Source organism: Centruroides sculpturatus, unplaced genomic scaffold (assembly GCF_000671375.1).
Source record: "Centruroides sculpturatus isolate CEXI.00-Female unplaced genomic scaffold, Cexi_2.0 scaffold600, whole genome shotgun sequence".
Taxonomy (NCBI): Eukaryota; Metazoa; Arthropoda; class Arachnida; order Scorpiones; family Buthidae; genus Centruroides; species Centruroides sculpturatus.
The window spans coordinates 43905-58640 of NW_019384814.1; the positions used below are offsets into that span (position 1 = coordinate 43905).

General features: G+C 30.0%; 1 protein-coding gene across 1 annotated transcript in view; it reads left to right on the plus strand.

The window, feature by feature from the left end:
* LOC111629820 (transmembrane protein 87A-like) overlaps positions 1–12885 on the plus strand; it is a 55726-nt gene extending 42841 nt beyond the window's left edge. Inside the window, exons 10-16 of the mRNA XM_023373728.1 lie at positions 6963–7083; positions 9267–9329; positions 9408–9507; positions 10026–10119; positions 12073–12150; positions 12555–12663; positions 12737–12885. Of these exons, the coding sequence (XP_023229496.1) occupies positions 6963–7083; positions 9267–9329; positions 9408–9507; positions 10026–10119; positions 12073–12150; positions 12555–12663; positions 12737–12810 (639 nt within the window). The 3' untranslated portion in view covers positions 12811–12885. The remainder of the gene's footprint in view (positions 1–6962; positions 7084–9266; positions 9330–9407; positions 9508–10025; positions 10120–12072; positions 12151–12554; positions 12664–12736) is intronic.
* Positions 12886–14736: the final 1851 nt, after the last annotated feature.

The window sequence follows — 14736 nt, forward strand, 5'->3', positions numbered from 1 at the left end:
TTCAGAGAATAATCTAAGTTTCCATCGAATATACTGCACTTTATTTCCTTCTGTTTCTTTAAAAATGTGCTAGGGTGTACTGATACTATTTTGCAACATATGTTTGTTTTATTTCACTATCAATATATTTGAATGTTTCTAGCTTTATTTCTGAACTTATTTATTTCTATGCTTTTGCTGTTTTTTTTCCATGACACACTATTACTGCTTGTCTGGTGGAAAAAGGAAATAACTTTGTGATTAGTCAGATGCTTGTAGTTCCTTGTAGTAGGATTGGTTGAGGCAGTGATGACAGTTGCAATGCAGCCAATTAGCTAGTTGTGGGCAAACCATTCTGGAATGTGAGAAGGATCCATAGATAACAAGATCAGTGAACAGGTGCTCCTAGCTCTTTGTCACATGGTTCCTGCATTAGTCAATCACAATGAAGTATTTAAGTCTGCTGTGGATTGTGCCAATACATCCTGATAGTTGTATCATTGTATCAAGGTTTTTACTATCATTGTAATGGATGATAAATTATGGTATTTTTATAGGACTTTAGGCCAGGATCACCAGTTCTAATGTTATACTGGGGTTTATTGTTGTAATTGGTATTGTTTTAGAGACATTTGACTATATTTGATTATTATGTTGATATTCTATAAAATTTGTGCTTATTTGTTTTTCCACACAGTTGTTATACAGTAGAACCTCGATTATCCGAACTAATTGGGGATGAAGGTAGTCCGGATAACAAAAAATCCGGATAATCGAAACAAATACTTTAATTTGTCTTTTAATGATAATACAGCACGTTTTCTTTTCGATGACATATCGGTAATATTAAAAGTAAATACTGTATTTAAATCGTAATCAAATTTTCAAGAAACAAACGTTCGTATCGAATTTGGACTACTAGTGACCAACGCTAACAGACTACCTATTGTTTAAAAGGCCCTCTGATGGCGCAAGAAGACGGATTTCATAAAATAAAAACCAGTTGAAACTGCATTTTTATGAATAAAAATTTGACAAACTATTTATTGTTTTATGACGAGTAAAATTTTTTTATCGCGTTCGCGGCTTTTAAGTAATGCATAAACCTTCAAAACGCGAGGCCCTTCGGACCGCGAGGCATAGGCGGTGGCCCACGTCGTCCATGCCTTACGCCGCCCTTGGTCATAGAAATGATGTAATTTGAATATAAATTATTTATAAATATGTATGTCAAGTTATATTTTTATTACTACGTAAAATATATTTAAGAGTTTACGACCACTGTGCCAGGTGAGACGTTGTTGAAACAAAAAAGTTATGCATTCCGTCACGTACATAAACAGTGTCGTAATTCGCCAAGTGCAAATCAGCAAATTTGTAAATTTTTATTTTGAACAATCCGGATTTGAAAATCCGGATAATAGAGGTCCGGATAATGGAGGTTCTACTGTATTATGTTTACAAGCCACAATAATGATAAAATATTATAAAGGAATTCTAATATATGTCATTCTTTCTTTTTAATTTACTTCAAATTTTTTGGTACTATATGCTAAAGAAATGTGTGCACTGTACCTAACATTGTTAAAATCAAAATATCGTTTATTAATTATATAGTATAATAATACATGAAAACATATTTGCAAATATTTAGATAAAATATAAATTATTTTAATCTATATAAATGTTACTGTATTTACTCGTGTATAAGATGATCTCACATATAGGATGAGGTGTGACTTTAAAGATTAAAATAAAGAAACTTAGATTTATTAATACAGTTCTAATTTTATTTTGTTTAATCACAAATAAAATATCAAATGCATGTAAATGCACACATTGTTCTGCAAAAATTACTGACATTTTAATCTTTAAGGAAAAATGTTGTGAAATTGACAACATAATTTGTTCATGTAAAGCTAAACAAGAACCTTTTTTTTGCCAATTCTTAATAGTTGAATCCACTCTGTCAATTACACTTTTGAGTTTCTCCAAATTTTGATTTCTGAATAATCATCTGTTTTCACATGGGAATGGATTAAAACTTATATTGGGTTCCCATGTGATTTTGGAATTTCAATTTGGAATTCAATTCAAAAGCTTTACTTTTCTTATTCTTATTCATCTTTACTACTGACATTACGCAAGAATGATTCAAATGACCCAGATAAAATACTTTTGTTTTTAAACACCAGAGGGTGAGCATCCAGTAAAAAATGTGAATACATGGTTCACAAAAATTATTGCAAAAACTCAAAGAATCCTTTGCTTGCACATATAGGACGATCTTGATTTTTGAAGCAGTGAAAAATGAATAAAAACCTTGTCTTATATGTGAGTAAATATGGTAAATACTTTTACTTACCTGTCTGTTATAGAATATGACATAGGGAAAGTATGGCGATCAAATTTTGACTCTCCTTGGACTTTTTGCATTTCTCAACATTTTGATATTCTAGGAACCCAAAAAAGTAAAAAAAAATCTTTACAAAATTGTATGTATTCATGTTAGCATTTATTTTGTATTATATATCAGGACTGGATGAACCAAAACTCCTTAAGCTTGGCAGGGTTATTTCTGTATAGGGGCATTGATGATTATAAATTTTGTTGATTAAAGATCAAGAGGATAGGAGATGGTGGTCATGAATCATATCCTGAGTGAGGCATGCTTAATAATTTTTCTTATTGGCATTCACAGTTTTTTTTTAAAAACTTGCTCCTACTCAAAAATAAGCCTTTTGCCTTTTTATAATAATTAATAATATAAAAATTATTTTTTTTTATAAAATCTCATAACACATGGTACCACACACAATTTTAACTTTGGGCCTACTCTTAGTGTTTTATAAACTTAAATTTCTATATATATAAAAAAATATAGAAGAAACTAAGTTGTCTTCATTTTCATCATGTCCAATCACCAGAACAAAAACAATCTTCCCAGAGACAATCTTTTATTAGAGGCATTTTTTATTAGAACCTCTGCAAGATTATGTAAAAATTAAAAACTTCATTGATGATAAGTCAAAAAAATTAAATCATATATACATAATTTCAAATATATTCATATTTGATGTGCATATTACAGTTTAAAAATATCAATATCTAAAACTCATTAGTTATATATTAAAGCCAAATTAATTATTAAAATATTAATTTAATCATTAAATTTAGCAAGATGTGGCACCTAATGCTTTCCTCTAGCACCAAATAACTTAAACAAACAAGCAGTTATTTATTGTGATATTGTCACAATGCCGGCATGCAATTTTTAATCATATTTTTAATTTATTTAATTAAAAATATATGCTCTCTACCTCAAATTATTGGTAGTGTTTGCTCCTGTACATCATACTTTTTTGCTAGCAATAGTCATGCTAGTCATCTGTTAACTGTTTTCAGGGGAAAAGTTTTGAATTGAAATAATGTGACTTCTGGTTTGCATCAGATGTTCATATATAGTTAATTGGGGCCTCCTGCTCCTAAGGTTTCTATATCTGGTCTTGTCTTTTTTATCTATCTAACTCTGTTCTCGAGATTAAGGAAAGATGGTTGGACAGATGGGTGACAGTGGGAATTTATAAGTCTATGATTTTTTCAATTACTGGTGATTGAACATGAAAATAAAGACTATGTAGTTTCTTCTATATTTTTTATATTGTGGATATACCATCTGTCATTTTAATTGAAAATAAATTTCTCTATTTAAACTTATATTATTAAATTTTATATTGTAATATAATTGAAAACTATATAAATTATAATATTTAATAAACTTTCTTCTTAGTCTCTTTAACCTTCTGTTTGAATACAAGGAATTATGCAAGAGTCTTTGCCAGCTTTTTAAAAAATCACTAATAAAGAGAACATCACTATGTGCAAATTGTGTAATACTTAGTACTGTAAGGTCTCATTTTATGCGGTGGATACGTTCTACAGAAAAGCGCATATAAAAAATTCACATAAAAAAAGACTTTACTTGCCTTGAAAAAGTAGGGATACGTTCCGTAATTTTCTAAAATCGCATAAAACCAAAACAATGAGTTAAAATTAACTTAAAACCGCATAAAAAAAAGTTTGCAGAAATTAAAAGAAATAAGCTGCTTAATAAATTACTTCGAATGTCTGAAAGAAATTCATATAAAATTTAATTTCAAAACAATTACAGTTTATACCTTTCAATGCGAAACTCAGAATGATGTAATAGCGACTTGTCGATGGTATCATGTACAAGGGGAATCCATGAATTGCAAAAGTTCACTCTAAAAACAAATCACTGACATCTGGATGTGAAGAGTTAATTAAATTTTAACCCTTTAGTTCCTCTCCTGAGTTAACTCGGGCAGGTTACATAGCGTTACATAAAACACGGTCCTTAAGATTTTTGAAATTTTTTTTGAATTTTTGGAATGTTTTTAAGTCTTCAAATTTTTAAAAAATATTTAAAAATATACGGCCAGCTAGTGTTCACCCTACTTTAAACCCTTGTCCTCCCGCAATGTCTATGAGAAATGAGAATGCCCTGGGAAATCCAACTCCAGCTGTGTTCAAGGTCATCCAGATGTGTAAACAATGACTCATCAGTGTTAAATTTCACAGAAGGGCAAGACAAAGGAAGTTAAACTTTGAAGCTTTTTCTTCAAAATTAATGCGTTTCTTTCATTTTTTTCAGTTTTAAGTATTTTTTTTATGTTTAATTACATTTATATCAAAAATTGCTAGGAACTAAAGTGATTAAGGTAGATCTAGCTGTCCTTTACATCCATAAATGTTATATGTCAGCAGAACAAATGGAGTGAGCTTTGAGCATTCCACGATTTTTGGAGACTGTCCGTACGCAGGCTTCCTAAACAAGCCTATATGTATGTTTGTCCAAAAAATTTTTGGACGAAATACAAACCGCACAACTTCAAAATCGCATAAAAATAATCCGCATAAAAAGAGACCTTACAGTACTAACATTTATTTGGTAGTTAAACACATGCTGTTTGCCTGTCTAAGAGGATATTTCTCTATGGTCAATATTTCTATTTCTTCCATAAGAAAGTAAAACACGGACTATTCAATGAGCAGAGTGAAGGTGTGTAAAGCTGTGAAAGATGATTAGCAATGGCATCATTGCATAAAAACATTGTAAGACATCGTTTTGCATGAAGCTTTTCATAGAAAATGACCTGATTTGTAGCAAGAAAACTCATAGATTTTGCACTATGATGATGCACCTGCTCACAATACTCTTGTTGTTCATGAATTTTTAGCTAAAATTCAACAAATATGGTTCCACAAGCTACATTCACCCAATATGGCATCATGGGACTTTTTCAGTTTCCTTGACTAAAATTTCCACTTTGTGGTCACTGTTTAGAGTCAATTGATGCCATAAAACAAAATTTGCTGCAAGTCATGAAGGGATTTCATGAAAATGACTTTAAAGCATGTTTTGAGAATGGGAAAAATCTTGGCATAAATGCATTGCAGTGGGAGGAGATTACTTTGAAAGAGATGAATAATTTTGAATATTGTGTTTTATTAACCATTTCTGATCATTTTTGATCACAGGGGTGTTTTAACTTTAAGACAAGTGTACAAAAATTTATTCTATACATCTACTTAAGGAATAGAAGGAAAACAATGGCTTGTTATTTGTTGAAGATAGCGCAGTTTTGGCAAATTGCTTAGTTAATATAATAATTATATAATTGTATATGACTATATTTTAGAAAGAGTAGAGAAAAATAAGAGAACAAGAACTGAAATGTTGATTCTGCTTTTATACTGAAATAAATGCTTTTGAAATTCTGATCAATTAGTTGTTTAGCCCTTATTTACTTTAAATTAGTTCTAAAGTTTGTGAAGGATTGTTGAAAAATTTTTCAAAATCAGTTATTAAAAATAAAAAAATCTCAAATTTATTTAAATGACTTAAATTGTTTAAGATAAATGCTGATTTATATTTATTCAAATGTTTATTTGCAATACTAGTATACTACAGGGTGGGGCAAATAAAAGTGGTTCGGAGAACCGAGTTCATCCACTCGTCCAGGCCACTTTTATTTGCCCCACCCTGTAGTATAAAGGACTAGTATATAGTAGGAAAGATCTCACAATCATAGTGTAATCTTTAAAGAACAAACAAAATAAATTAATGGTAATGGTAAAGGAAATTTAATAATGAATAATAATACAAATAGCAATGCCTGTAATATTAATTTATTATTATAGCTAATACATTAAGGAGAGAAATTGTTTGGTGAAATTGTGATTTCATAACATTCTTACTGCTGTTTAAATTATAAAGCAACCTTGAAATGTTCAAAATTTATCATTGAGAAATCAATTTTATAACAACTTTTTTATTGATAACTAGCTGCGAGGACCCGCTTCGCTGGGTTTTTATTTGTATGTAATATAGTAGTTTATATATATATATATATATAAAAGACTGTTTTTCTAAGTAATCTAGAATCTAGCTGCAAGGACCCACTTTGCTGGGCAAAAAGTAACGATAGTGAAGATTAAGATAATTACATTATAGCTAATCTTACCCGTTTTCACAGAATGCAAGAATTAGGTCCCCCGTTTCCAGACTAATTAGAGAATTTTTACGTTTAGTCAAACGAACTATTTTCAACGTTTCTGGAACGTTTACAATCGTTCTATAATCGAACCAATATTCGAATTTTATGTTCGAATTTAATTCGAACAAATTCGAACAAAACATTCGAAATAGAAAGCCACTTTCAACCACTTTCAGCCTCATATCTCCCGCACCCTTATAGCTATCGAGACGCAACCACCCCTATGCACGAATGGAGACTTGGGGCTACCACCACATACAAACACCATTCACGTGCGATGTGTAGTTTTGGCGGAAAAGTGAAATATAGGGACATACATGTCCATTTTTATATATATATATATATATATATAGATTACAATTTTTTAAAATTATCTAAAAATGATATATTTTTTCTTTTCAGTTTTATGGTGTAATGTGTGGCATTTATGTTATTTATGCTATTGCTTGGCTTATTGTAACTGCCTTGCAATGGAGAGATCTCTTAAGAATTCAGTTTTGGATTGGTGGTGTAATCTTTTTAGGTAAGAATTTTTTTTATGTAATTTATTTTATGGTTACATTACCAAACATGATTTTTATTTTTTTGTGTGATATTTTGCTGATTTTTGAAATGTAAGCATTAGAATTGCTTACATTTCAAAAATCAGTTAGAAAATATCACATTACATCACAGTTTTCAGATATTGAAGCCTGAACGTCAGGTATCTGTGCATTTACCAATGTAAAATAGATGATGTAACAACACCATCATTAGGAATTATTACAAGAAACATTTTGAGTGAAGTTAAACAAGCAGCTGAAATATGAAACTGATATCCCATGTTCCTAAACTGAATGTATTGTTTAAAGCGCTTTAAACTAGAACTGAGCTTCATTGTTAGATTTTGAAATGGTTTGTTGAGATTTCTCCAATAGTGATAATCAAATAAAATGAATCTCTATGTACACTCAACAAATAAAATTAATCACCAAAATTTAGTAAGATCTATAGCACCTGTAATCTGACTATAATAATTTTTGCTATTTTGAAATATCAGGCATACACCCATAGTAGGAATCTACCTTCACTGATTTGTTAATGGTTAAAAAGACAAGTGGTGCATCTTTTGTTTTATACTTTTATTTTATACTCTTCTTATTTTACCGTGTTTTATAAACTTACTTATATTAATGTTTATTTGTATCTAAATCATATTCAGCATGTAAAACAGCCTGTTTTGGTGCAAAGCTTTTGATATCCTGCAGGGTTAAACATGGCTCAGATTTCATGTAAAAATGTAGATTCCCATCCTGATATATCTACCAATGTTTAAAATGAAGTAAATAAACAAAGCCACTTTAGAATAATTTTCACAGGTACATTTGTTATATCATATGCTATTCCGTATCCATGTTGTAAAACAAAGATTGTTTATATCTTTTGATCCTTGCATGATAGGAAAATCTGAACATGATTTTTGAAATCAGGAGAAATTTTTTCTATGTGAATAATTATTTTAATGACAAAGGTATATATAACTTTGGTATTAAAATACCAGAGTTCCCCCACAACCATATGGACTCTACCTCAATTGAAAGCAAACATAACATGCCATATTGCTGCAATTTCTCAAACCTATCAGGCTATTGTTGAACAAGGTAAGTCGCTTTGAACACATGATTGACGCAAATGGATTGCACATTGAACAAATGTTGTGAATAAAAACCTTTTGCATGTTTTCATTTTGTGTTTCTTATTCTTCATGTTCCATTTTTTCATATAGTGGTAGAAATTTGAACTAATTATTTTTTTGCATTTTTCTTTTCCCCATGGTCCATATAATGTATACCAAGTTTCATCAAAATACATCAAAAAGAACAGGCTCTATACAGGTCTGAGTAGGGCAACTTTAATTATAATCACCCTGTATGTATAATATACTACAGTAGAGCCTCGATTATCCGACCCCTGATTAACCGACTGTCCTAGTCGGCAAATTTCAAATATCCGCTAGTGATGTGGCACCACAATATTTGGCTATGTCTTGGCTACTTTAATATTATTTTTACGTGTTTTAGCTGGCAACACTCATTCGACAATGAAAGGGAGCCAGTATTTAAACGAGACTTAATTTTCTAATTATGAGTGGTTGTTTATTTTGTGAGCAATAAAATAATTTAAAAATAATTTTTAACGATACGATAGCGACAACAATTATTTTAAAAAAAATTTGTTAGGCTTAACATCGATGAAAATTCAACGTGAAGTAGGTTAATAGCGATATACTAATTACATGGGATATAATAATATACTACACTAATAATGGATTTTTTCATACTTTTCGGTTATCCGACTTTTCAATTATCTGATCAACCCCAGTCCCCAATTGGGTCGGATAATCGAGGCTCTACTGTATATTAAATAAACTTTAACAATTATGTAGAAATGTTTTTCAACAAATTTTTATTTTTTGTATACAATATAAACTATTATTAAAAATAGGAGGAAAAAATAATTGATTTTAAGTAATAAGTTGTATCTCTGATTCAAAATCCAAAATTTAATCTTTATGAAACTCAGATCCATTTTCTTTTCTTATGAATCCAAATGATTATTCAAAAGATTAGAAAACTTGTTTTTCTTATAAATGAATATTTAAATAATTTAAAATCTATTTTTACCTGTTAGTACTTTTAGTTTTGTAAAATGCATTTTATTATGTAGGACTTGTTGAAAAAGCTGTTCTATATGCAAAATATCAATCTCTAAATGAATCGGGTGAATCAGGTATCTCATTTATTACTTTTTGTTATTTGAAAACTGTTTAATTGTAACATATTTAACACATTTTTTTTAAAATTAAAGTGAAAGGAGCAATTATTTTAGCTGAAATCATATCTTCATTGAAACGAACTCTTGCAAGAATGTTAGTGATTATTGTCAGTTTAGGCTTTGGCATTGTAAAGTGAGTACTTTCACCTGTAATATTAATTTATTATGAAGTATAATTTTAAATTTGTTCTAATTAATGTAAGTTTAATTAAATAAAAATTAATTTCAATAAAATAAAGGTTAATATAATTTATTGATATAATACCTACATTAGTGTTCTTTTGACTTATATTTACAGATTGACTAGTTTATTCTTAGCTTAGATATTTATCATCAAGGATCATAATGTTATATTGGATGTTTAGAATAATTTAATCAAGTGTTTTTTTACATAAAAGTCAAAAGGAACATGTAATTAATATGATTCTGATGTTCTTGCTACCTTGAAATGATTATACACAAAATTTGTTTAATATAGTTTGTTGAGATTTTGTTAATTTTTTGACTTTGACTTTGACAAAAAGTTATGCATCAAGAAGGTGATGTTAGAATTGAATTTTAAAAATTTATTTTAAGGAATTCTTTATATTTATTAAAAATTCTAATATTAATGAACAATTTCTGAAATTTAATACTATTTAAATTTATTAGACCTCGATTGGGCCCGTTGCTGCATAGGGTTGTATGTGTTGGAGTTCTGTACTTTCTGTTAAGTGCCATGGAAGGATTTATTCGGTCTTTAATGGTAAACTTACTTTTATACACAATATATTTAAAGTATAACTAATCTTTTTTATTAAAATCATAGAATGATTTAATTGAATTAATGTAATATAATTTTAAATAAATAAAATTATATAAAATTATAGAATAATAAATAAATAATGTAATTGTAATAAATTATAATAAACAGTAACTATTATTATAGTAAAAGATTATGTTAAATAATATAATTTTTAATGAAAGTTCTTATTTTATTGTGATTTTATAATAAATTTCAATGTATTAAGCTGTATATCATAAAATTGTTAAAATAATTTACCTATTATTTGCTTGTATTAAGATACATGTTTGACAGATTTAGGTGGTGATAATTTACATTTAATCAAAACAGTCATTTTCATTAATGATGTTGATTAAGATTAAATTTATAAATAACACTAGTCTACAAAATTCTAAAAAATTTTAGCAACAGAGATGAGACATTTTAAATTACACAAATTTATAGTCGGCACGATGAGAGGTTGTACTTGGTTAATATTAACTGTGTCTATTTAGGGAAAATAGGGTGACACGTTGGGATAGAGAAAGTTTTCACTGTGTGAAAACTTTCTCTATTGGTTTTTTTAAACCTTTTTTCAGGGCTCCATTAAACTTTCTATTAGATATAAATATGTTTATAAAAATGTGTGAGACTTGCTATTAAATTCATAGATCACTGCTCCAGCTCCTCTCTACTTTCCCAGTTATCAGTCAAGATACAGAAGGTTCATTTTTGTTTACATACATGCTCTTTCCAAGGAAAAATAATTTATTATAACTGATAAAACTCATACAGCACAAGTTCTCACAATGTGAAGCAAAATTGCCATCCTGTCACCCTATCTGTCCAAAAATTTGCAAAGTTAGTATTGACCAAGTACAATCTATCATTGTGTCAATTATAAACATGTTGATTCCAAAAATGTTGTTAGTTTTTGCTGCACAACACAGAATTTTCAAATTACTATAAACTCCACCATATAAGTATAACATGAGAAGCTACATATAAATGAAAATAAATGCAGTGAAGAATTCACAAATAATATCTAATAACAGTTTATTAACTCAGACACATTGTCTTCTGGCATTTCAATGGTCAATTACTTTGCAAATTAGTAGATGATATCACAGAGCAAATCTCTGAACTTGCACCTACGTTTATGACATGTTGAATCTTCCTATTGATGAACGACACAAAAAATATAAACCAAAGGTTGTTTTCAACAGTTTAGAAATTGATCAGCATTGATTGCAGTGAATCTACCACATACACAGCAAAATTTATCTAGAGAATTGACACAAGTATCTTAAATAATTATAATACAAGTATGTTATTGTCTCTTTATTACAGTTCATATGTATAGCCTACATTGTTTCTTTCAGCCTGAGCTAGAAGAGTGCACACTGATATGCAAACTGTTTACAGCTCGCTCACAGAACAATAATCATGTTGTAAATCATGGGAGCAGGAAAATCTTCATCAGCACTGATCAACACTGACAAAAGGACATGTTATGCAGATATTTTATAGCTCATAACTGAAAATTCAGAGTTCAGTACATCCATTGAAATAAAATTTAGCATTCATCATGTCTGTCATGTACCATTCATCTGAAAATCATGTATACTAGCATAATAGCTATTTTTAATTTATTTTAATATTTAACTACATTATTATAAATTACAATAAAATAACTATAATATTGAAATGTTCATTATAGTTATAGGCAGTATCACTTCATAAGAATGGAATAGACTTATCAGCTGGCACTCTTTTTTAACAAAAAATATTGTGTATTAAGTTTTTTGATTTATATTGCAGTAATATATTAATAAATTTTTTATTTATTTATATGATTTGGGTTTCAATGTTTTATAAATAATTTTTATTATTATTATTTAACAATATTTAATAATTGTGTTACCTATTTGACAGTTAAAAAATGATCCAAGCAAGCAAACATTAATAGCAGGTGTGCCACTTGCTTTTATGGATAGTGCAATATGCTGGTGGATATCCTTTTTAATCATTTACATTAATAAGTAGATAAAATATAAATTTGTTAAATTGATATAAATTTTTAATTATGTAATTATAAAATATTGAATTATTTTTAATGTTGGAATCATTAATCCATTAAATTTAGTTCCCTACATAGAATATTGTTGTTTTGCTCAGATGGTAATTTTAGAAACTGCCATTATTTTACTATTAAAGATAATTTCTTAAATTTGAACTATTCAAATTTATTAAACTTCAATTGGATCCACTGCTGCATGAGATTGTAAATGTACAAAAAATGTGTGTGTATACATTCAATATTTAGATCTTAATGTTTTTGTCTCTAATTGTTAATTATTATTTATAAATTATAAAATTTGTGGACACTTAATTTGAAATATCTTTAACATTCAAACATATTCAGCAGTCTTGTACAGACAACAAGAACTTTGCAGTTGCGAAGAAATCTAGTCAAATTATCTTTATATAAACATTTTACAAATACACTTATTTTTGCTGTACTTGGTAAGTTAAAATTCTCAAGATTTTCTTTCATTAAATAAAATTATAAACAATAACTTATTTTTTCCCCTCATAGCTTCCATAGCATATATGATATGGTCTATTCATAGTCATAAATTCACATCTTGTATAACTGTAAGTATAATTTAGATTCATTAAAACTTTTTAGTTGTATTTGTAGAAATTTTTTTAAAAATTTCAAATTTAATTTAACAAATTTTTAATTCATAGTATGTAATATATTACAGTCAGCCCTCATTGCTACTGTCTGTACTTCCTACTTTTTTGACACCATTTCAAAATTAGAAAAAAATGTGCACTGCTGAAGAAGAGAAAATTCAGTATAACATGTAAATACGAGGGTTGTTCAGAAAGTTCGCGGCCTTGCCTCTATGTGGCACTGCGATCAATTAAGTTTTGGAGGGAATAATTCAGCCATCTTTGCTAAAGATACGATACCAATTTCCGCTTGATTTGTTGTAAAGTTTTGCCATGACAGTTTAGCAGATAGTCAGTGTGCATGTGCTTTGTTAAAAATAAAGAAGACGGAGACTCGTGCAATCACAAAATACCTGACGAAAAAAGGGTTGACCCCATCTCAAATCAAAGCTGACATGGATGAATTTTTGGGAGAGTCTGTTCCTTCATACACCACTGGAAAAATGGACAGCCTTTTTTAAATCTGGCAGAGAGAGTGTGGAAGATGGCCCTCGCAGCGGACGGCCATCAACTGCTGTCACTGAAGAAAATGTCTACAAAGTTCACGATTTGGTGTTAGCAGATTGCCGTTTGAAAACGCGTGAGGTAGCTGAGACAACAGGCATCTCTGTCGACCAAGTGCACCACATCCTAACCGAAAATTTGGGTATGACGAAGGTCTCAACAAGGTGGGTGCCGCATCTGCTGACTGCCGAGCAAAACCATGTTCGCACTTTGATGTCAAAGGACTGTTTGGATTTCTATCAGAAAAACCCACAGGATTTTTTGCGTCTATTTGTGACTACTGACGAAACATGGATCCATTACTACACTCCTGAAACAAAAGAACAGTTGAAGCAATGGAAACACCACAGTTCGCCACCATCAAAGAAGGCAAAGACAATTCCATCAGTGGGGAAAGTGATGGCCTCAGTTTTATGGGATGTTAAAGGCATCATCTTTATTGACTACCTAGAAAGAGAAGAGACCATCAATACTGTCTATTACTGTGAACTTTTGGAAAAACTGAAGAAAGAAATCGAAGAAAAGAGGCCACACTTGAAGAAGAAAAAGGTTCTGTTCCACCACGATAATGCACCTGCACATTCCGCCAGAATTACTGAACAAAAGATAAACGAACTTTGCTTCCAATTAGTTCCACATCCACCGTACTCACCTGATTTGGCCCCCAGTGACTTTGCTTTCCACATCCACCGTACTCACCTGATTTGGCCCCCAGTGACTTTGCTCTTTTTCCAAACCTAAAAACTCTTGGCTGGAAAGAGATTCCACTCAAATGACGAAATCATCACTGAAGTGAACGAGTATTTTACACGCCTTGACAAATTGACCTATTGTGATGGCATAAAAAAGCTAGAACATCGCTGGAATAAGTGCATTGCTAACAAAGGAGACTACATTGGAAAATAAAAAAAAGTTTTAACATTATTTTGTTTGTTGTTCTATTTGAGGTCACGAACTTTCTGAACAGCCCTCGTACAAATTAGTAAGAACTAACAATAATTTATTCAATGGGAAAAAAAAAAACAATTCACAAGACCCGACACAAAATAATGTAATTTATCTACTAATGCTTATAAACTATTCCCCTAGGACTCGACAATATCAACCACTTAAGACTATGTACAATGAATCTTGCAGAACTACAATCCTATCCGTCACCTCAATACTAGGAACCTTTCCCTTATCCAGGTTTCCTTGAAACCCCACTTATTGCTATTCTCCGGACTTTCTTCTTATCTCTCGCTCTGGAATTCACCTCAATCTCCCTCTGTCTGGAGCTCACCTTGATCGTCGTCTCTGGTCTTGCTCATTTTATGCTCTGAGATGATGTCACAATTACTTCTGGAACCACTT